The following is a 22,904-nucleotide window of genomic DNA, read 5'->3' on the forward strand; positions in this document are numbered from 1 at the left end:
GGAAATCAACCAAGGTGGGGGTAGGAGTGGATAGCTAAATTCACACCTAACGGGTGCAATGTATACTATCTGGGTGAGGGCATACTTATAACTTTGATGCAAACAGTACAAAAGCAATTCATGTAATCAACATGTTTGTACCCCTGTAATATTCTGAAATTAAAAAAATCACATAGTAAACAATTTCCTGAATAATAGACTAATAATATCATCATGGTAGCCTCTGAATTGCAGTAGAGGTAGAGAAAATCTGTCCTGAGTCTTGAGCCACATTCCTGACTTATTCCCTCAGGAGTAGATCTTGAGCCCTCTCTGTGTGCTCTCATATACTCTGTGCTATGACTTCCATATCTGCAGTTCTAGCTCGGCTTTCTCTCCAGATTTCTATATTTACCACTTATAGGATATATCATGTCATAAAGGTGTCTTGGATTTCTTTATGCAAAACTAATCCTGCTGGTCCTTTGGGATTTCTGTCCTTTACAAAGGGGTACCATGATTCTTCCAGTGACTCAAATTAGTGGTCAGGCCGGGTGTGGTGACTCGTGCCTGTAATCTCAGCACTTTGAGTGGCTGAGGCAGGAGGATTGCTTGAGGCCAGGAGTTCAAGACCAGCCTGATCAACAGCAAGACCTCATCTCTACAAAAATAGAAAAATCAACCAGGCATAACCCTTGCTACTTGGGAGGCTGAGGTAGGAGGATCACTTATTTGAGCCCAGGAGTTTGAGGTTGCAGTGAGCTATGATGACACCACTGCACTCTAGCCTGGGCAACAGAGTAAGACCCTGTTTCAACAACAACAACAACAAAAAGTCAGTGGTCAGGGAGTCATTTGGGCCCCTGTCTTTCCTGTTGCTGAAAATTAACTTAAGTCATATGGATTCTACCACCTTCACACATTTTAAATCTGATCCATTTTTTATCCTTTCTCCAAATGATTTATTTCCCATTTTGATCACTAGAATGGCCTCTGAATTGGTCTCCTTGCCTCCTTTTTCCCCCTCCAGTTACCCCCCACAATGCAATGGAAGCAATCCTACCGAAGTGGAACTGTGATCACGTTCCTCCCACACTTGAAATTCTACACTGGCTCACCATGAGCCTGACTCTTGGTGGTCCTCACCTCTGATTGCATCCCATTTTACCGTTGGCTCTGGCCAATGCAAACATTTGCAGTCTCTCAACTTGGGTAAACCGAGCTCTTCCAAAGCAGCAACTGTTTCTTTTTTCCATATATTCCTGGCTACTAGCACAGTGTCTTGTCAAGTCACAGAATGGGGCTCCACTTGTCAGATATGTGATTTATGAAAGTTGTATTTTAGGATTAGCTTGAGAAAGCCCATATTAACCTTTATCTTCATAAACATTTCTTTTGTGGAAAGTTTTGCTTTATAGGTACTTTCTGATTTTCTGATTCTTTAATTAAGGACTGACAGGGAGCAGTATACGGGGCACTTTGTCTAAAAGACTAATTGAGGTTTGTTGCTTTAGAATATGAAGGGGTGATAATTAACTAGAGAGAATTTTGTAACAGTTTGGTTTTATGATATTCGTAGGCTGTCATCCTTTGGGAGAAGAGTTATACAAGGTTATACCCTTATTTAAAACTGTAAGAAGAAAATTAAAATAAAGTGAAAAAATATGAAGATGACTGCAATGATAATTTCCATGCAGAGTTAGAAGGAATTAGATTCTGTCTGAAATTATTATCTACAACCTGGCTGGTTATTCTAAATAGACTATACCGGTTCCTTGTCATTGACACCACAATTTTTAACAGCCTAGAATCAACATAAGGCTCAGTTGGGGCATGAAGCAGGCTGTTCTGCTCTTGTCGAATCTGATGAGTTTTCCAATTGTGTTGACTGTTTCTGAATCAAAGCAGGCAGTGTGCATCTTTTATTAGGGAAAACAAGGATTAGACAGTCAATATGAAGATGCTGCGATGTCTCTGAACAATACCATTGAGCAAGGACTGCTTGGGCTGTGCGGGGTATCACAATTTTTAGGTTATAAGGCTGGTAAATATCTCCAGAAAGAAGCACATTGAATTTAGCTATGCATACGTTCTTTTAAAAGAAACTGTCTCAAAAATTTAGCAAGGGCTGAAAAGTACACTAGTAAATGGAATGTGAAATGATTTTATTTTTATCTTCCCTCTAAATATTCTTCATGACTTTGTGGAAAACCTATCATTTCAGTTAAAAAGGGGGATAGTGAAGTAAAGGGTCACAGTATACACTTACTTTTTGTGATAATGATTAGTTATATAGATTAGGATATTTCTATACATAACACAATAACACTGAAAACACTGGTAATGTATTTTCCTGGTGTGCTATATAAAGATTCTGTCTACATGGGCAAAAAAAAAAAAAAAAGAAAGAAAGAAAAAAGAAGTGGTTATAAGTAAATAACACTTAAAATCTTATACTTACTTTCTCATTCAATGTTTTCAACATACAGAATTTATAATTCAGTTAAAAGCAATCAAGACCCAAATGAAATTTAGTGTACTAATGAAAAACAATTAATAGAAAAAAGAGGTTAGGGTGATGAAAGAAAGAAAATACTTTTCAAAGGCTAATTTTTTATTTAGTCTAAGATTTCCTTTTTAATGTCAAGATTTCCTTTTTATCTTTAAGATAAAAACCCTGCACTTAAAACAGTTTTCAAACCTATTTTTGGAAGTCACAATAGAATGTCAAGGACCTATATAAAATGGAGAGTACTTGTCTTTTAGAAGGTCACCACTTTTCATATTGTTAAATGAGTGCACAATTTGGGGAACAATATGAAGTGTAGGACTCTCATAGGTTAAAAGGTTGTCAATTTATCATTTAGAAAATCTTGATCCCTGAGAGTTGAAAGTCACACTTCTTGAGAATAAGATAACTAACACCTTCCATATAATTCTGCTTCAGTTTGTAAGTCATGGAAAGAGCATTGGTGAAAGAGTTGCCTGAACTGCATCTGAGTCCTAAGCTGTCACTAACAAGCGCTGCCTTTGGGCAAGTCTCTATCTTCTCATCAGTAAAGAAAAGAGGACTGGATTCTGTTTGCAATAGTACCTTTCATCTCAAAAAGCTGTTTCTAGAGTCATTGAAACTGAAGACAATCTATGGGAACTTTGGTAGCATCTCCAGATCTGGAGTTTCTGTATCTTTAACACAGGATTTTGTCTTCATTGCAAGGATTGTTTCCACAGAGATCTGAGTGCTTACATGGGCCTCTCTATGGAGACAATAAACCAGGTACAACCAGAGCATGCCCTTGTAAACCAAAACTAGGCAGATGTGGGGCAGCATGATATTTCTTACTAGGCTAGTTTCTCTACAACAAGTTACACTTTTTGAAAATATAAAGACAAATCCCAAATCTGCCTTTTTGAAACCATTTTTTCTGTAAGAAGCTAATGTTCTTAAAATTCAGGACTATTTCTCAAGAACTCTCCAGGAATAAAATATGTCTTCACTGGTGCTCAAACACTTTGAGATTTGGGATGAGAGCTAAAGCAGGGAGAGAGAGGCAGCTCAGTGTGCAGGCTCAAGATAACATGTTCATTCATTCATTCAACAAAAATTGATTGAGCACCTACTGGCCCTGCACTGCTCAAGATACTAGGGATTTGGTGGACAAGAAGATGAGGTTGGAATTTATAGTCTAGTGGGGGGAGAGAAACAATAAAAAAGAAAACAAGCAAAAAAAAAAAGTTTTTAAAAATATTCGATATTTTTATTATCTGCATAAAATAATGAACATATGAACAAAATACTTTTAGAAACATCCCACCCTCTAATTTTTACACATGAGGCAACTGGTAAACAGAGTAGTTAAGTGATTGGTCCATAAGCACATAGCTAGTTAATGGCTGAGTTGGAGCTGAAATCAAAAGAACTATTACCAATATTCTTGTGTGGTAATCATAGCCATCCCCCCAAAGGACCACTATAATTTCTTGACTTTGTTCTTGAAGCATGAGTTACTTTAAAAGATGCCAATTAACAAACGTTGTTTCTTTTCAAGTAATCATTTTGATTTTAGAAAGATATTGGATAACTCTAAATAGTACATTTCTCAGGTACCCTAAAAACATCTAAAAGCTATGGAAACACAGTTTAGGAGTACAAAGGAAGAGGGGATTTAAAGATGCCCTCTGTGTAAATGCTCCAAGGGGGGTAAAAATGAATAAAAATCACAAGATCTAAAGAAAGTAAATATATTTCTTCCAAATAGAACTTGAAAGTATAATTAACTTTTAATGAAAACATTGCTGGCATGTATACATTTTCTAGTTTTGTGCTTATCTAGTTAAAAAATATTTCCTTTGAAAATTACACTGTGATAGTACCATATTGGTTACTGGTTTCCTCTACTTGGAACTTAACTATTTGAATTATTTATGATGATGATTGATTACATCTCATAATATTCCCAATTACTCTTGCCTCTGTAGCAACATACATCATGCTAGTGTAATTAGTATGCATTTAATTAAAATCTTGCTGTTGCTTATGTACTGAGAGTAGGAATTACTTAAAAATTGAGAAGAGGAAGGCCTTTTGGAAAATTGCTTTGGTAGAATATATATTCAAATAAATGCAAAAACTCCCTCTGTAATATGGAAGGTTGAAATGATAGGAATGAGCCTTTAGCAATTTACTGTATCTTACACAGATCATTACGCAAGGACCATTACATAATAAAGTAGAGTTTGGAAAATCTAATCAGAGACAAAAATTGGAAATGACTGGACTCTCTGAGTCATAAAATCATACTGCATTTCTAGGTAAGTGGATTCTACACATCCAACATTCTTGGCTGAAGTATTGACCCATAATTGAGAAAGGTTATAGAATTATGAGGACAAATAGGAAATACAGTAAAAGGTTATTTTCTTCCTTCTTAAGTTTTGAAAAAAGGAATCAATTCAGATAAGGTCAAAAGGTTGTTTCCAACCACATCACCTATAAAAATAAAACTCTAAAGATAAACTCCATTTTTTTTTTTCCTTGGGTAAGCTTCAGAAAGCAATCTAGAATAAAATTCATTATTATATAAAAGCTTTTGAAAAGTAAAGAGGGGGGAAAAAAAAGATGACAAAAACATTGAGCCAGCATTATGTTTCCCAGTAAACCTCCAATGAGATGCTCCCTGATAGTTGTTCTGTTTCAGGGAAGCTACACTGGTTCAGTAGCATATGCCTAAATGATACCATACCCACGAGGCATTTGGGTTTCAAACTGCTTCTAGGCGATTTTTGTTTTGTAACAGCATCATGTCAGGAAAACAAAACAGAAACAAAACAAAACCCAAGACTCCAATCTTACATTCAGATCATTAGCTTGAGCTAAGTCGCCTCTCATTTAAGCAGTGCTAGATTTTTCCCTACATATTGGCTCTGTGGGGATTTGGTTATTTAATGTTGCCTGCTGTTCGTGTTTTGCTTCCATTTTCTTCTGTTAAGCACATTACACCATGTCTAAGTACTGGAAGGAAGAACCCCAGTGCCCTTGGTGTCATCTTTGAAGCTTGTATAGCTCTAACATTACAATGTACTACCATTATGTAGTGAATGACAATTATTTTGAACTTGGATGAAAATAACATAAAACATTACCTTGAAATACCTCATAAAAAAAGAAAGAAATCTTCATATGCTAGAAAGTAGCAAGGAACTATGTACCTTCAAGGCCTGCCTTACCTGGAATGTTTCTGGTAATAGGCTAAATATGCCAATCAGTAGAATGTGATTTTAAGCTACTGCCTTAAATATTTTTAAGAAGTATAATAACGACATGGTACATTCTATAAATTTTTATTATCAAGACAAAAATATTGCAGAAAAGATTTATATTTCCAAACAACTATGAGTCAATCCATATTCTTTTGCTAATAGGAAATAATGAAAACACTTCTCTTGTGCTAAAGTAGCATGCATAATTAGAGATGATTTGATTTCATTATGTACAACTTTTGTGGCATGAAGACTCCTTTGAAAATGAGACCTGTACAGTTTAGCTTAGTGGGTAAAAGCATACACTTTGGAGTAAGCAGGGGGCTTGAACTTTGGTTTCACCACTAGCTATGTAACCTGGGGTAAGTTACTTATACTTTTTCAGACTCAGTTCTCTTACCTAGCAATGGAAATAATAATAGTTAAATCAGAGAATTATCTTAAAAACTAAATGAGCTAGCAATCTAAAATACTTGGCTCTTAATAAGCTCAGAAAATCCAAGCTATTATTTCCATTGATTAATTAAACACCTTCTATGTACCAGATGCTTTACATACATTATCTCTAATTCTTTCAAATTCTGCAGTTGGATAATTTGAACCCTGGTATGGACAATATCTCAGAAAGCTTAACCCACTTGCCTAAGATTTTATAGCCAGTGAATTGTATATCTGAGATTTGAAGCCAGATCTTTCTAGCTATATAGCAGTGGCTCTTAAATGGTTGTGATTTCGACCCTCATCTTCAACTGGGCAATATCTGAGGACATTTTTGGTTGTCATAACTGGGAGGGTGCTACTAGCGTCTAGTATATAGAGGCTGGAGATGCTGCTAAATATCCTATGATGCATAGAACACACTCACCCTCCACCCCCAGCAAAGAACTATCTGGCTCTAAATGGCAACAGTACTGAGGTTGAGAGACCCTGTTTGTTCTAAAGCTCTACTGGTTTTTCTAATATAATCTGCTGCCTCATTAGAATACAGTGATGTACAATATCAATATTTTGGTGCCATTTGATACTGCAATAAATAAAGATGCTCTTGAAAACAATGTATACCAAAAGAAAAAGAAAAATATAATACAGCTTCCAGAGGCACAACTGCTTTTCTTTGGGTAATTTCCTCCTTAGTTCATGTGATTATGGGGACATTGCCAATTACAATGCTCCACCCACCTTAGAATGAACAGAATGGCACATAAACCTAGCTGGACCAATCATAGTATCCATTTCCCTGGCATGGTTTTTGTTCAGGGTTTGTCAGGGCCCTAACAGAGCCAGCCAGGGTCTTCTCTGGGACTGGTATATGACTTTTCACAGAAAGGTCTCATTCTGCTGGGTTACTAAGCTGGAGTGCTGAGACCTAGAGTATAAGAAAAAGATAGCAAAGAAGAACTTAGCACTAGGAGAGAAGGAGTTCAATGAACCTACAGAAACACTAAAAATCTTGCATGATTCCTTGGATCCAGCAATGTTGAACTACATTCTTAGTTTCATAATGAAAAAATTTCCTTATTTTTGCTTAAGTTTGTTCAAGTTGGATTTCTGTCACTTATCATAAAAAGAACCCTGAAAAATAGAGTCTGCATGCTTTCTTGGCATATATATTTTTAAAAAAACAACTATGTTGTGTTCACACATGTTATTTCTATTTAAAAAAAAAGACAAAAGGCACAGCATCTACCCTTAATGACCGTTCATTCTATTTGGGGGTGGGAGTAAGACTTACAAATGCCAGAACTTCATCTCTTTACCTAAATATTAATAGTAAGTTATTTGAGAGTGAGGACTGGGTTTCCTACATCCTTATTCCCATTCCACATGCACACTTGGTCCAATGACTGGCACATGTTTAATAAGTAATTGTTGAATGGCTAAGCAGATGGCACCTACTGTTATTTTTTGTTAGGACTTTGATGAACTAGTTCTGTGCACTCTGTTTTTTTTCATTTCCTTTCCTTAATGTACAATACCACTGACCTTTGCAAAACTCATTGTATTATTCACTAACACAGACACAGACTCTGCAAACTCAGAATTGTTCATTGTAATAAAATACACAACAGTCTGCAGAATGGAGAAACTATTTTATAAATACTATTTGAAGTTTCCTAAACTCATTTAAAATCATAAAGCATGGTAACATTCCATTTGATCTGTGCCCATAGCTTTGTTAAACTCACCAAAATGTAGTAAAAATATAAAATATTCAAACAAAACATGGTTGAATTTGTATTGTCTATGACATTACTTTCTTTATTTAAAATAGACCTTGCTTAGAAAAAAAATCAAACGTAAGACTATATTTTGACCAAATAAATGAAAAATGCAGGGCAGAACAGCCAGTATTTGGAAAGAGCAGCTGGGAAATTTGTGATTAAGTTATTTCTGCTTCCTAACAGGAATTCTGGTTACAGAATCTGTCACAGATATGCTGACTTTCAATATGTTAAGCTAAACAGAATTTCAACTGTCTTTACTGCAGCAGCAAAAAATACTCACAAGATAAATAAAAGATTTACCTCTTACTACTTTCCTCTAGTCTTGTATTGATCCGAGGACCTCAAGGTTTGTTTTTTCCCCCTAGACTACTCCCTTCCTACTTTCCCCTTCCTTTTCTCAGATTCTTGCTTGAATATTCTTTGGTAACGCACACCAAGACTGTGAAAATACACCAGCTTAAAACCCTACCTTGGCCTGGAAAAACAACCAAGTTCTTGTGCTGTGAGCGTTGGCAATCCTGAACAAATGAGCATAGGCTTAATGTTGGGAGTCTATTCCTGGCTGCAGCAGCTTCTCCTGGTTCCAGATAGAGTCTCCGTGGCCAAATGAAGTTTAATAGACAAAATCACTCTCTAAATGGTCATCTTGGACACTGATCATCAATATACATGGCCAGAATGGCTGGGTAAACTACTGATCAAGATCCAGGAGGGGAAGGGCTGACAACAGGGTTTGGACTACGGTAGGTAACAATTAAGAACAATTTACGTGGTGGTTGATGATGAAAACTACACATTTGGGCTTTTTCTTGCAGAAGCTGTTCTCCTAAAAAGTCTGTCTTGTGGCCAGGCATCTTCATCTGTACCTGCTCTGCTCTGTGGAAGTCCTCTCTAATTTTTGGCACCTTCACAAAGATTCAGGAAAGTCCTGAACATCAGAAAACCAATCTGAATCATTCCTTTGCTGAGAAAATTGTGATAACTATTTCTCCAGAGATTATAAAATCATAGCATGTTACTAGAAAGAGGGACATTAAAAAATCATCTAACCCAGTGCATTTATTGTATCTATTAGTGATGAAACTGAAAAGTTTCATGACTTTCATGGTTGAAGTAGAGTCCACATAACCATGTCTGTGGTTACTAAATTGGCAGTACAACAATCAAAGGAGCAGGAAAAGCCATGGAACTTCTCTTTGTATTTATGTGGATCATCCTATTATAAGAAGGACTATTTTTGAATGTCTAATAAGAATGACTAATTATGACTTTTATGACCATAAAAAGATGACTTTCACAAATGTATTTTGTAATATATATGATACATTTAAATCAACTTCCCAGCATTTCTTATCCTTCTGTCTTGCTTCCCCCTGCCCCCAGCCCATGGCAGTGGTTATTATGTTACATACTATGTCTTTCACGTATTTATTTTGTTTATAGTCTGTCTCCCTTCCATTAGAATGTAAGTTCTGTGAGGGCAAGAAACCACTGCCCCTACATAGGGAGCTACATGGACTGTAAACCAAACCACCATGAAAGACATAATTATTCCCTCTTCTCTTCTCCTTGCCCACGACTTATTCTTGAAGTTTATCATAATTATTCCAAGAGTACTGACAAATCACTTGCTGTGTGATCTTATGGAAATCATGCCACTTTTCTATGCCTCAGTTTCATAGTTAAAAAAAAAAATGATTGGACTAGATAATTGTTATGGGTCCATTCCAGGTGTAATATTCATTCTCTGATGTACCCCTACTTCCTAGAATGGAAAATGCACCCAATAAACATTTTGAAATGAATATGTTAGTACTACTGTATATGATGTGCAAATAAATATAGATATGTCACCTGTGGATGTTTAAGAACTTCTTACTGATACAGGCATGTTATTAGTAAAGTTTGAAGTCCTCTGCAACAATTATTAAAAATTTTAAGTCTTTCAGGGAATTTGTTAAGACAAGAACACAGTAAGATACTAATTAAGGAGAGTACTGAAGTGCAGCCTCTTCTGCACAGTGATGACTGTAACTCATCTAGAGGAGGACTTTTCATTCTGGAGATTTGCTTGAGTGGCCTATTTTAGTTGAGTCAAAATAGGACAAGTAGGCAAGCAATATCTTGGGTCTAGAGTAGAACAGGAACTATGGTGACTAATCCAGGGCTTCTACTGCCTTAGATAACTGGTTAAAAACAAACAAACAAAAAGCTGCCCAAAATATGAGTTCCTTTTGGGAGTGAAGGAACAAATTTCTGCTTCTGGAATTGAACTTTAGGAAGAGCTGGAAAGGCAGTCAGAAAGTGCCCCAAACAAGGCCCAATGGCAGGGAAGAGCAATGGGTTATTTCCAATAAAATTTTCTGATAAATAGCATTCTCTAGCCAAATGACGCTGATCCAAAAAGTCTAAGTGTTGAAGGTGGAGCAGAGGTTGCTGGTTGTGGGACACTTTGTCCTTAAGGCCAGATGTTCTGCAGGACCCAGCCACATTGGCTCTGTGTTTTGATGTTATGCTTTGGAGAGCAGTGACTGGGCAGTGTGTTTGACCTAAACCTGCTGCTGTGTAGGTTTCTGGACGTGGCATTTTCCAGTAGGCACCACAGGACTAAGCAGGAGTTAGCTTCAAAAGCAACACTATATGATAGGAAGAAACAATAGCTATGGCCAACTAACCAAAATCCAGTCTTGTCTATGCCTGGCATTAGAAAAGGATAACTTTTCTCTGTGATTGAGTAATAAGATACCTGGACAATTTGAAGTTGGGATGAAGCAGTAAGGTGTGAAGTGTGGAGGTGTGTGGGAGTTATTCCAGCGATTAAATGGCAAAAAGAAATGAGATGTGGCAATAATTATACTCTGTGTGTTAGGGATTATTTATAGTTACATCATCTTTGTTTTCACCTGTAAACATTCAGAATCACATTAGAGGTGATTTCCCATTATCATTGTCTCAGAAACTATCAATACTTTCAGAAATCAAGTGGGTAGACAAAGCCTGAATTCCAAAATAAGGAAGTGGGAAATTAAAACATATTGTTATCTCTGACAGCACACTCATTTGCATTGTCTGAATACCCGCATCTTCTCTCTACTGTTTCTACCACTGTGAATAGGTCATAGGGGTTAAATGGATGAGCTATGCTGTTCTATAATAGTATCAACCACCAAGGTAATTTTTATAGATAAAATATAAACAAAAAAGAATGCAGTAAGGATCATATATCTCAAAAGAACCATACTAGATGACACATTGAGAACATATTGCCTGAAAACATGCACTCTTTTTCTTCTAAATAATATCTAGTCTAAATTTACTTGCTCTTTACAGTGTTGCATTGAATTGCCCTAAGGAAGAAGTGAGAGATAAACATTACTCTTTCTTTGTTTTACTTGTAGGTCAAGGCTGTTGCATAAACACAGTAATGCCGCATTACAAGTGTGGAAATCTCCTATGTAAGATGTGGATCAGGTAAGTACATGGCACAGCCCATCAGCTGACTTTTAAGACACCAAAGCTCAGAGTGAAAGGTTACTCAGCTTTTTAGACTCAGCCATAGACCCTGTGCACTTTTAGGAAAATAAGGGTTAATCTGAGTGAGGACAAAAGGCATATTTCCCCCTCAAAGCTAGCACTAAGTTTACCTTCACAAAACGGTGGTTTAACCATTGGTAGCACTTACATCTTGGTTAGACATTTCCCAGTAAGGTCTCTCTCCATAGGACATGACCTCCCACATGACAATGCCATAGCTCCATGCATCACTTGCTGAGGAGAATTTTCTGTAGGCAATAGCTTCTGGGGCTGTCCACCTTATGGGGATTTTCCCACCCTGGAAAAGAAATTGCAGATTTCTTAGCTGGCTCGCAAGTGTATTGTAAAACAAAATGGTATTCCAATTAAATATCTTTGTTAGAAAGATCTAAATATTTCATAACAGCATTGGCATTTTAAATTAAAATCAAAAGAAAACCAGAATAATGTTAAAATGTCAGAAATATTTTTTCTCTAATAGTTATTCAGTGAAAACAGCTTTAATGGGAAATAAGTCACACTTCAGAAATATTTTATTTCATTCATTAGAGAAATTTATTTTTACTTTAGATTCACACAATTAAACCCACTATTATGCCATTTGAGGAAAGTTCCAGATTATAGGACATTAAAACTAAATATCATTCAACACTCATTAAACATTGTATTGCATTTATAAATAATAATGAGAATAAGCTCTAACTTAATTGAAGACAAGTGGTTAAATACAGAATTGAAATATTCAGTGCTTTCCAGAATTTATTTCTGTTCTCTTTTTTCCCTTTTCGTCTGCTATGATTATATTTATTTTAAATGAAAACCTTCTTTAACAGTATACAAGAGCACCTTAGAAGGATAATCTTTCTTACAAACACTTTAAGCTAGTTTATATTTTTGTTCTTCAGTGTTCAATTTAACATATTAATATATTAAAGAGATTAAAATGCATGAATTTAATCTATAACGTTCAAGTATTAAAGCCCGTCATTGTGTTACACTTAACTTTTATTAACATTTATCACATTTTATCTGTTGAAACACTCTATAAATCCCTTTTTACTGTAATGACAAGAATAAAACAATTCATCCATTTGATTTACAATCTTTAAAATCTTTGCAGCTCGGAATCGCGAGCTGAGCGGAGGAGAGCGACCCTATCGCCACTAGATGGCGGAAGAGAACAAGGAGCGGCTTCCGATTGCTGCTCTCAAACCGCGGAGAGGCCTTAAGTTCACCGCTAAATTATTTTCCACCATCAGCGCCCAGCACAATGGGATTGTTTCCACATTTATCAGCATTTTCATGATCACATCATCTGATCACCCACTGTACGCAAAATCTGATGTTAGGGGGAGCAGAAATGGAAAGAATTAAAAAGTGCGTTCCTTGGCCCTTGAGAAACTTAGGTTAAATATCTTTAAAGGTGAAACTATTAATTGAGTAATCTAAGTATTACTTATTTAGTAACTGAAACACTATGCACCTGAAGAGAAAAAGGATTCCTCCGAAATGGAAACAATTTAGGTTTCACAAGGCAAATGAGAGCATTAACGGGATTCTCATTGCAGACTCACAGCATGGAATTGTTAGAGGGAGCCTTGGGGAAAACACCTTGATTCTGAGCCCCTGGTTTTACAGGTGAGCCAGCTGCGCCCAGGGTTTAGAGATTTGAAGGATTAGAGACTTCTCTCCACATTATTAGGCACCTGATGTCTGCATTATGGGGCACTGATATAAAAACGCAGATACTTCACCATACGGGAAAAGTTGGGTAACATGGAGTATCTGTAACCATGTATCAAAGCAGCATAATGGGAGGGAGCCTGAAGCCTGAGGTTTTCATGTCTTGGAGCAGAGGTTAAAGGCAGCACCAAATTAAGACTATGAAATTAAATTTATGCAGTTGTTGATAGTCGTTTAAGAGGGTGTTGGTGGGTAGGGAGTTGCAAGGGGAGAGGATTCATTTTTGGATCCAAAGTAGAGCTGTGATATAAAATTGGGATTTACAGTTAAATTTGAGTTTCAGATAAATAATGATTTTTTAGTATAACTATGTCCCATGAAGGATTTTTTTTTGGTCTAAGTATGTCCCAAATATTGAATAAGAAATGTTTATACTAAAAAAAATGTCATTCTTATCTGCAATTCAAATTTAACTGGATACTCTATAACTCTATTAGCAACCCTAATCCAAAGCATTAAAAAATTTCAGAAATGGGAACATTGTAAATGACTCAACTGAACATGCCATGTTCTAAAAAAACTGGTGTGGTCTTCACAAGGGGGTACAGATACCCCTACTTGTATTTGTGCACCAATACTACAGCTTCCTTTGTTTTTTTGTGTGTTTATGCTAAAGTGCCTCAGTCTTGTGGCTCTGCATGTTGAAACCACTTAAGTAAGATTCCAGCTTGGTTCAAACATGCAAGCTACACTTCCAGAGAATAAAGACCAAATCTCTAGATTTGATCCCAAAATAGATGTAACAACAGCAGTCTCATCTGGCATATCTGACTCTGAATTTTTCCTTGTCTTGCAAACAACGTACAAAAGTGTGAGTTGCTAGTTTTCCTGGCTGTTCCTTTGCTAAATCTTTGTGAGTTCTATTAAGATAGGTCAGACAGCAGAGTTATTGGTTATTTTATGTTCATTTACTCATTCACTTATGATATCTCATATAAATGATTCACATGTAAATTTATATATAAATTATAACTTTATCACCTTCCTTCATAAAATTTTATTTTTTATTCAAGGGGAAGGTATTACAGAATATTTGATTGATTAATAGCATTACCACCTGTTGTGGACTGAATTGTGTTACCCTAAAATTCATATTTTGAAGCCCTAACACCCAATGTAACTATATTTCCAGATAGAGTTTTTAAAAAGATAGCGAGAATTAAATGAAGTCATGAGGGTATAGCCCTAATCTAATGACTGGTGTCCTTATAAGAAGATGAAGAGACATCAGAGGCATGGAGGGACAGAGAAAAGGCCATTTGAGGACATTCTCAAGAAGACGGTCATCTGTAAGCTAAAGAGAGAAGCCCCTGGAGAAGCCAAATTCAGCAACATATTGATCTTGGACTTCCAGCCCCTAGAACTGTGAGAAATAAGTTTCTGTTGTTCAAGCCACCCAGTCTGTGGTATTTTGTTATGGAAACCCTAGCAGAGTAATACACTACTCAATAAAATACCAAATTTTTTTTTCAAAGTATTTTGTTAAAATGAACACTGCAAAATGGACAGGACATCTTTATTTCAAATTATATTCCAAGAGTTGTCTGTAATGGAAAGTGTGAGCTAGCATAAATCTTAAAATATGAAAAAATTAGACAGAAGTTTAATGTAGTAAATACAATTCTAATGAACAAATATGCATAACATGAACCTGAACCATATTCCAATATGCACAAACTGGAATAATTCTGAGCATATATGGGATAGAGGTAAGGAAGCATGTAATTTCTTTTTTCAGTGAGAGGATATATACTGGATATAGTTTATATCTAATTGCAAGATGAGGCAGAAAGGAAGAAGCCCTTAAGACTATTGCATTGACTCTATTTCCTACATTACAGGAAATGTAAAAGGCTAGTTCTTTTTTTTTTTTTAATTGAATGAACCAACTGAAACTTTTGTGGCTTAATCTCATCTACATGTTTTTGCCCATGATCTTGAATCATAGACAAAGGTAATACACTAAGGTACTTTTTTCCTCAAAGCATTAACCACCAGATGTTTGTTTCAGGTTTCAGGAATGAACAAATAGTACTTTAGATTTGAAATCACAATCATTGGAACATTACATGTTGCTTTACCATATGTTTATGAGAGAGAAAAAACATTACCGAAGATGCTAATCAAAATGACTGAATGTAACTCAAAAACCTTTCCATTTACTAATATCTCCCTTACAGAGCGAGCGTAATCACTTAGGGAACAAAAGAGAAAAAGGAAGTAAGCAAACTAGATCGCTACTGAAATGGCTATTAGTAAGTCGTTTTTGTTTTCCAACTCATATTCAGAGACTGTTGCCTAATGAGGTAGTGGGCTGTAGCTGAAAAAGTGCTGAAGACAGAACCAAGAATACTGTATACTTATACATTCTCATATGCCCTATATCCCCGGAGAGGAGTTGCATTATTGGTGCATTTAACATCTGAGCTTTAGAACTTAACCCTCTAATTTTCAGAAGAGGACCAATCAATTGAAATGTTGTAAGGTTATAGAGGCTGAATACTGAAACCAAAAGGAAAAATTCCATAGAGAAGCAAGAACACTTAAAAAATGTCTCTCCATTTCTCATTCACTGGATTTGATGGTTATCTTAAAGGTAAATGATTTGAACAGACGATAATCTGCCTGCAGAATTTCCTTTTCTCATGTCCTCAGTCTGTCTCTGTAGTACTCAAACTTTAATGAGTATAAAAATTATGGTACATAAAACATATATAGTATGCTTGAAGAATAATTTAAGAATTTTCTAAGGGCAGTTTTGACTAAACAACACTTTTGCTTATGAACTGAAAATTCTAAACGAGAAGCAACTCTACCATAATTCATTGTATGACCTTGGGAAATCTTAACCCTTGGAGAACTAGATTTCAGATCTGAAAAATGAAAGAATTTGAATTAATAGCCATAAGATAGTAAACTGTAATGAGTTTTGATATTTGCCCACAGTGCCTCAGCTCCCATTCAATTGTAAGGAGATGGGCTACATGAGTTGGTGCCTAGACTACGTGAGCAGACTGCCTGATGGCCAACAGCAAAAGAGACAAGCACACTGTGAGGTTCCTTATATCCTAGGCCAATGATTGATGGTCACAGTGATATCCTGAGTGGTACGCAAAAGGCAAAGTAACTTAAACACTGTTTGTTTAAGAAGACAACAAAATGAATAATACATCTTAGAAAGGTATGGAACCAAGACATTGACTTTTCCCCTGCTTTTTGTTTTTTAACTCTTAATGGGTAACCATTGGTTGTTTGGAAAATTTATTATACGGAGCCTTCCATGTCAGATGAAGAAGGCATTAATGTGCTTGCTGAAGGATTACCTTATACTGTGAATTCTTGTCGGTGGGATTATCTGTGGCAGAGGTGGTCTTGCTCAAGGAGCATTGGTGGAGGGGTCAGTGTTCTGGGCCCTTCTGCCTTAATTCACTATGGAGTCCCAGGAAGTCAGAGCAAATCACAGAAAGATCTCACATACATTAGTCATACAGACAAACCTCACTACGGAGATATTCTTCTCTCTCCTGAGAATCACTTATCTTGAGAAATAAACCTATTTCTTGAGCATCTCTTCCTAGTTTGTATTCCCAAATCAATAAAATACTACGGTTCAAAATTATATTGTGCATGCCTTTTAAAACTACATCCCCAGCTCCTCTCAGAGAGGCATGTACACCCCTCCTTCACTGAGGTGTACTAATCTAGGGCAAGTTTGGTACTCTGTGAAGTTTTATCCTTTGCTGAAATATGGGGACACTATTTGGTTATTTGAAGAAAGACTGAGGACTAAGAGTGGAATGAATTCATTTATAGTTACAAAGGAAAAACTTCTCATATTTTGGCTTCTAGATAACATTTATTAAGTGGATTCATGAGATAGTAGACATGAAGCATCTCTTACCTGCCAGCACATGGTAAACACTCAACAAATGTTGTTTCCTTAATTTACATATTTAAAATTCGTCTTTTCTTTGGACCTGCTTGGCTTCCAGCAGAGATCAGCATCTCAGTCCCCTCATCAGACATCACTGAGCCCACCCCCTCCCTACAGTGCCTTCACTCAGGGGTGATCGTTTTCTCAAACAAAGGTTTTAGGGATCAGAGGCACAAAGTCAATTCTGCTGATACACAGGCTCCGACCCAGTTCTAGTAATTCAGACCTTGTCTTGCTAGTCCAAGGAAGTCTGTGTGTCTTGGTCCAGTGAGTTTGGTCCCATGCCTAACTAAGCTTCTGCCGTTGTCCTGCCAGTGCCCTTCCGAGACTGAAGATACATCTTATCCATCTTAATATTTCACAGGTAGAATTCTGCCATCAAAGAACATTCCTTATAGTTGGATGTTGGCAGGCCAGACTTCTGCATGCAGCTTAACTTGCCTGATAATACAATAATAGTCTCTGGATTTCTTGATTTTCCTGAATGTTTTTCTTCTTTGTGAGGTCATGGCAGACTAAATAAGCTATGAAATGTCTCCTCCCAAAATGTATGTGTAGACACAGTCACACATTCATGCAAATGCATGCATGCATGTGCAAGTGTGTGTACAAATACACGCAATTTTGCATCAATGTCATGGGAATCACAAATGTCAGACTAAGAACACTCTTACTATAAGCAAAAAACCTCCCTTTTGGCACAGTATTTAGAAACTATCACTTGTTCTTAACTATCAATTTTTACAAGATGATAAACACTGTAGAAATCTATGGTAAACAGACTGTTTTCTGTAACAAACATATGAAGCTAACCTTTGTTACAATGTTCTATAAGACAAAGACTTCCTGAAGGTTGTCCCTGTTGCAGGCTTTCAATGTCTGTGCCAAGGTCCCGCGTGAGGGTGTTCACTGAGGTCTTAGGGTCTTAGATTTTATGAACCCAGAGCTCACCACCTGTTTGGCCTTGAGCTAAAAAAGGCCTGCAGTTTGATTTTTCAAGGCTAAGTTTTTTTTTTTTTTAAGTGCATCTAAATGTCTTCAGACAGGGCGCAGGCTCCCGAGAGCTTCTGCCCCACCCTCTCACCACGTCTTTTATCAGATGCTCTTGCCCCATATCCATTATCTTCCTGGCTCCGTAGGCATTGCTGTCCTTCTGCCCACTCTAACGCTAATCCAATCCCCCTGTTCTGATTTTGAAATAAACAATTACCTACTTTTGAAATTTATTTTACAGCACATTTTTCATAAAGAATAGGGGCAGATGAGAAATGATTTCAAATAAACATGAATTGCTAAATCACCAGCTTTGTTTTCTACCAGCTAAAAAATTCTTAACTACGGAAAAACTTTCTCATTCTCCTCTCTTCACACTATAGGCTTGGAACTACACTATATTTTAATTCATTGTCTAAATGTATAAGCAGCTCAGTGAATGCTAATTTTTTTTGTTCCTGTAATAAAACACTACTTATCATACTATTCAAATCCTGAAGAATTAGGATCCTTTTCACCCACTTCCTCCCAAATTGCTCCTGAAAATAATTCATCGCCATCTATTCCTCAGTGCTCTCTTTCAGGGAGAACATAGGTGGGTGCTACATCATTGAGTGAACAACACTGTGCTGGGGGACATCTGTTAAATTAGATTTTCTATTCCATCCTCTAAGGTAGATAATGTAGGACACAATGCTACTGCAATGTGGGAGAATTAAATATATACATTATGAGGATTGCCACCGTATCTGAGTGTAGGTAACTTAAACACTGCTGACAGTATAGGCAATTTTTTCAAAACAACCCATCCCTGATTATGACTTTGCAAGTATCCTGTATGGTAAAGTCCCAGGGGGATAGCTGATAATAACAGAGCTCAAAATACAATTCCCACTCTTCTCTGGACAGCAGTACTCTTCCCTAGCATCTCTCTTGAGTTATTTTCTCTTTCTCTTTCTTTTTCATCCAGCTCTACAGAAGACTAGCTACCCCAGCCCTCCCTCCCCAGTGTATTTTAATAAAGTTTTTTAAAGCTTCTCATCTATAATATTTATGGCAAAGACCTGTGGAAATTAGCACAGAAGTAATAGTTTTAAAAAATTTGTGTCATATAAATCATAATAGGGAAGTGAGGGATTATTTTAGGCCATTAGCAATTGTTAAATTGATATATTTAATATATTAAATCTTTAACAAAAATATAATTCTTCATGTATATAACATTTGGAAGTTTACAAAGCATTTTTATCTAGTGGCCTCAAATTGATATGCAGCACTAAAGAGTGAGTACTTTGCTTTCTTTTCAGGTTGTACTGTGAGAGTAATATAATAAAAAAAACCAGTGATTAATACCTGTACCATCTGTGATGGCTGACTTTATGTGTCAACTTGACTGGCCTATAGGCTGATCTGACAGCTGATAAAACATTATTTCTGGGTGTGGCTGTGAGGGAGGTGGACGGAGGGTGAATTTTCTCTCTTTTCTGGAGCTGGGACATCCATCTTCTCCTTCCCTTGACATCAGAGCTCTAGATTCTTGGGCCTTTGTACCTTGGGGACCACACCAATCTTGCCCATCCTCTTACCCCCTTCTCAGGCCTTTGGATTCAGACTAATTACACCATCAGCATCCTGGTTCTCCAGCTTGCAGATGGCATATTGCGGGACTTTTCGGCCTCCATAATTTGCATGAGCAAATTCCCATAATAAGTCCCTTCATATGTCTATATATATCCTACTGGTTCTGTCTCTCTGGAGAACCCTGACTAATACACTATCTATCTCCATCCATGGTTGGATGATATTTATTTGAGGAAAAATTTAGATCCTGTCATTAGGAAAATAAATTGCATAAAATTGCATTCCTATATTTATACTAGTATTATTTGAAAGCCCTGTTTAAAACAAATATTCAAAAAGGATGGAGAAAAACGTATAGAACTCTGAGGCATACACAGGGGTGACTCTCATAAATCCTGGGGTGCCTGCTTTAGAGAAACAGCATACAATGTGGAGAAAGAAAGCAACTATGGAGCTGAACACTTGACTTCTCATCTTTTTTTTTTTTCGCTAATTTGTTCTGTGATCTTGGGCAAATTTTTTTCTGTAAATTGAGGGATTAGTCAGTGATATGTTGTTGTTCATATGAAGGTCTAATATTCTATGATTTGTTCATATATGTAATACTCCAGTGAGTTAAAATAGAAGGAATAATCTTCACTCTAAGGAAACACAGAAAGAAAGGGTTAGTGCAAAGCTCAGTAGTTTCCTGCGTCATTGTTATGCCCACAGGCACTTTATGCATTAAATCAGACTCTTCCTGACAGATCCACAGTGCTTTCAGTGAACATATCTGAAAGTCAGGTCTTCTTTTGTAGCTGTTGCATGTAGTGGTGTGATACATCAGTTCAGAGTAAAACAGTGACCTCAAATTACCATTGTCAGAAAGGCTAGCTCTGGCTAAAATCCAAGAAGAAGAGACAAGATGACAGAATGACATCTTTAGAGGCAGTCTGTTTGAGACCAGCCACTCAGACTGATGAACACTCAACCAAGGAGAGGCAGAGTCTTCTGAAAGAGTGAGGAACATTACTCTATGGGAAGGGCAGGGCTGAGAGGTCAACACCCAAAGGTGGGGAAGAACTTGAAAAAGAGTTTAGAAGCACCTAGAGCTAGGAAGACCCAAAGATGTTTAATAAAAATCAGTCTATTTTAAAGGTAGACTTTGGCTGAAATAATTATTAAAATGCTAGTATTTTAAGTAGGTTTTCAAAAAGTTTTTTTTTTTTTGTAGAGATGGGGGTCTCTCTACTTTGACCAGACTGGTCTTGAACTCCTGGCCTCAAGTGATCCTTCTGTCTCAGCCTCCCAAAGCTCTAGGATTACAGGCATGAGCCAACACGTCCAGCTTTGAGTAGGTTTTCCAGTTGGGGTAAACTGATTAAAGAATGGAGGACAGTTTATACTTATCCTCAGGTTCACAGTTGCTAAAATTTACACCAATTTTGTTCATTCCATTCTTCTAATATAAAATGCTATCTTCTCAGCTATTCTCCTTTCTAAAGCCAGTCAAGTCTTCAGATCCTAGTTTGTTCATGACCAAAGTGATCACTCCTATTATTCCTGCCTGTGACACCCATTGTCTGCCTCGCTCACTTAGCACTTAGCATCATATGCCTGCTAGGTACTGCTGTTTGGCTTCCTAGTGGGTGTACTGTATTTCCAGAAAGGTTATAAAAATTGTGAAGGGTCTTTTATTTTTCTTTGTAATCTACTTTACAGTATTTAGCATGGTGCTATGATTATAATATGAATTTAATGATTATTTGCTGAGAGGATGAGTGGATGGAATGAATTAGGCAAATGATGCAAAATGAAAAGCATAGTCTCAAAACGATACTGTATAAATGGAATTCAAATTTCACTTTTTAATTCCTTCTCAGTCATCAGTATGAACTTGGTTAATGACAAGGAAAAGAATAGAGGGGGATTTCTTAGTCTGAATTTTCAGTTTATAAAGGGCATCACTAGAAAGGCACTTAAGGTCATTGGTGGCATTCATTCATTCATTGCCTTAGTCTTTCTTTGATCAAACAAGTGTTTTGGGATTTTATAGTGTTTATTATTTGTATGCTTTATTTTTTGTATTTCAGAATATGATGGGGGTACAAACATTTTGGTTACATACGATGCCTTTGAACACTTCTCTCATGCCAGGTGCCAAAGACACAATGAAGACATGCTCCTTGTTTTCAGTGAGATTCTGTTACAGTAAGAGAGACACCAATGTAAATAAATAATGGCAGCACCAAGGGTAAGGGGACTAACAAAAGTCTGTACTGGATTTGGCAGCAAAAAAAAGGATGGATCAACTCCTTGGGATGGCTGTGGGATGAGGCAGAAGGCTTCATAATAATGTTTTAGGTAGAGCTGAAAAGAAAAGTAAATGTTTGACTAGTGAGGCACAGAAGCCAGGCTTCCTTTCAGAGAAAACAGTGAATTCACAGAGCCGGGAACAAAGGGGTGGAACAGCACTTTACATCCAAGGAATTGAATTATAAGTTGTCTGAAATTACTGCTGCTTAGAGTTCAAGGAGGAAACAGATTACTGTGAGGTTGGAGACATCAGCAATAGCCTTGTCACTGAAGGCTTGATTAGACATTCAGAATAGCAGGCAATGGGATTTCACAATGTTACTGTCACTTGAAATGGGTTCCTAGAAAATTGAATCTTACAATTTGGGTTGCATCTGTCACTATTTCTATATGCAAAATTATATACATTTTGGTTTGATTTTCTTTCTGTTTGTTTTGTCCTAATTTTGTTGTGGCTTAAAAATCTGCATCTTGGGATAAAAATGATATGTTATGTTTTTAATAAAAATAAAAGGATAACAGGGATCCTAAATATTTCTTTTGACCTTTTGCATTAAATATCTAATAAAAAAATAAAATCACTTTAAATCTGGCAGAATCACCTGCAATAAAGGTGTGCAATCATGCATCATACCAAGCAGGTTGAAAGGTCTAATTTTACTTGCATAATATATTCACTGTTTTATAGCAGACTTTTACCAGTGAATACATTTTGGAAAAGCAATGCCTTTTAAAACAAGCTTCCAGCTTGTTTTGCTCAGGTTTAAGCATATCATTTGGGTTCTGAAGCCTTGTTCATTGTGGACAGCAGATGGCTCTGGAAGATATCACTGGAGAATGAATGGCATAACATGACAAAA

The 22,904-nt window shown here is 36.7% G+C and overlaps 1 protein-coding gene across 1 annotated transcript in view; it reads right to left on the reverse strand.

Moving 5' to 3' along the window:
- EPHA6 (EPH receptor A6) overlaps window positions 1-22,904 on the reverse strand; it is an 836,036-nt gene that overhangs the window by 17,783 nt on the left and 795,349 nt on the right. Inside the window, exon 15 of the mRNA XM_045557615.1 lies at window positions 11,647-11,796. Coding sequence (XP_045413571.1) covers window positions 11,647-11,796 — 150 coding nt within the window. The remainder of the gene's footprint in view (window positions 1-11,646; window positions 11,797-22,904) is intronic.

Source organism: Lemur catta, chromosome 1 (genome assembly GCF_020740605.2).
Source record: "Lemur catta isolate mLemCat1 chromosome 1, mLemCat1.pri, whole genome shotgun sequence".
In the NCBI taxonomy this organism is placed as follows: domain Eukaryota; kingdom Metazoa; phylum Chordata; class Mammalia; order Primates; family Lemuridae; genus Lemur; species Lemur catta.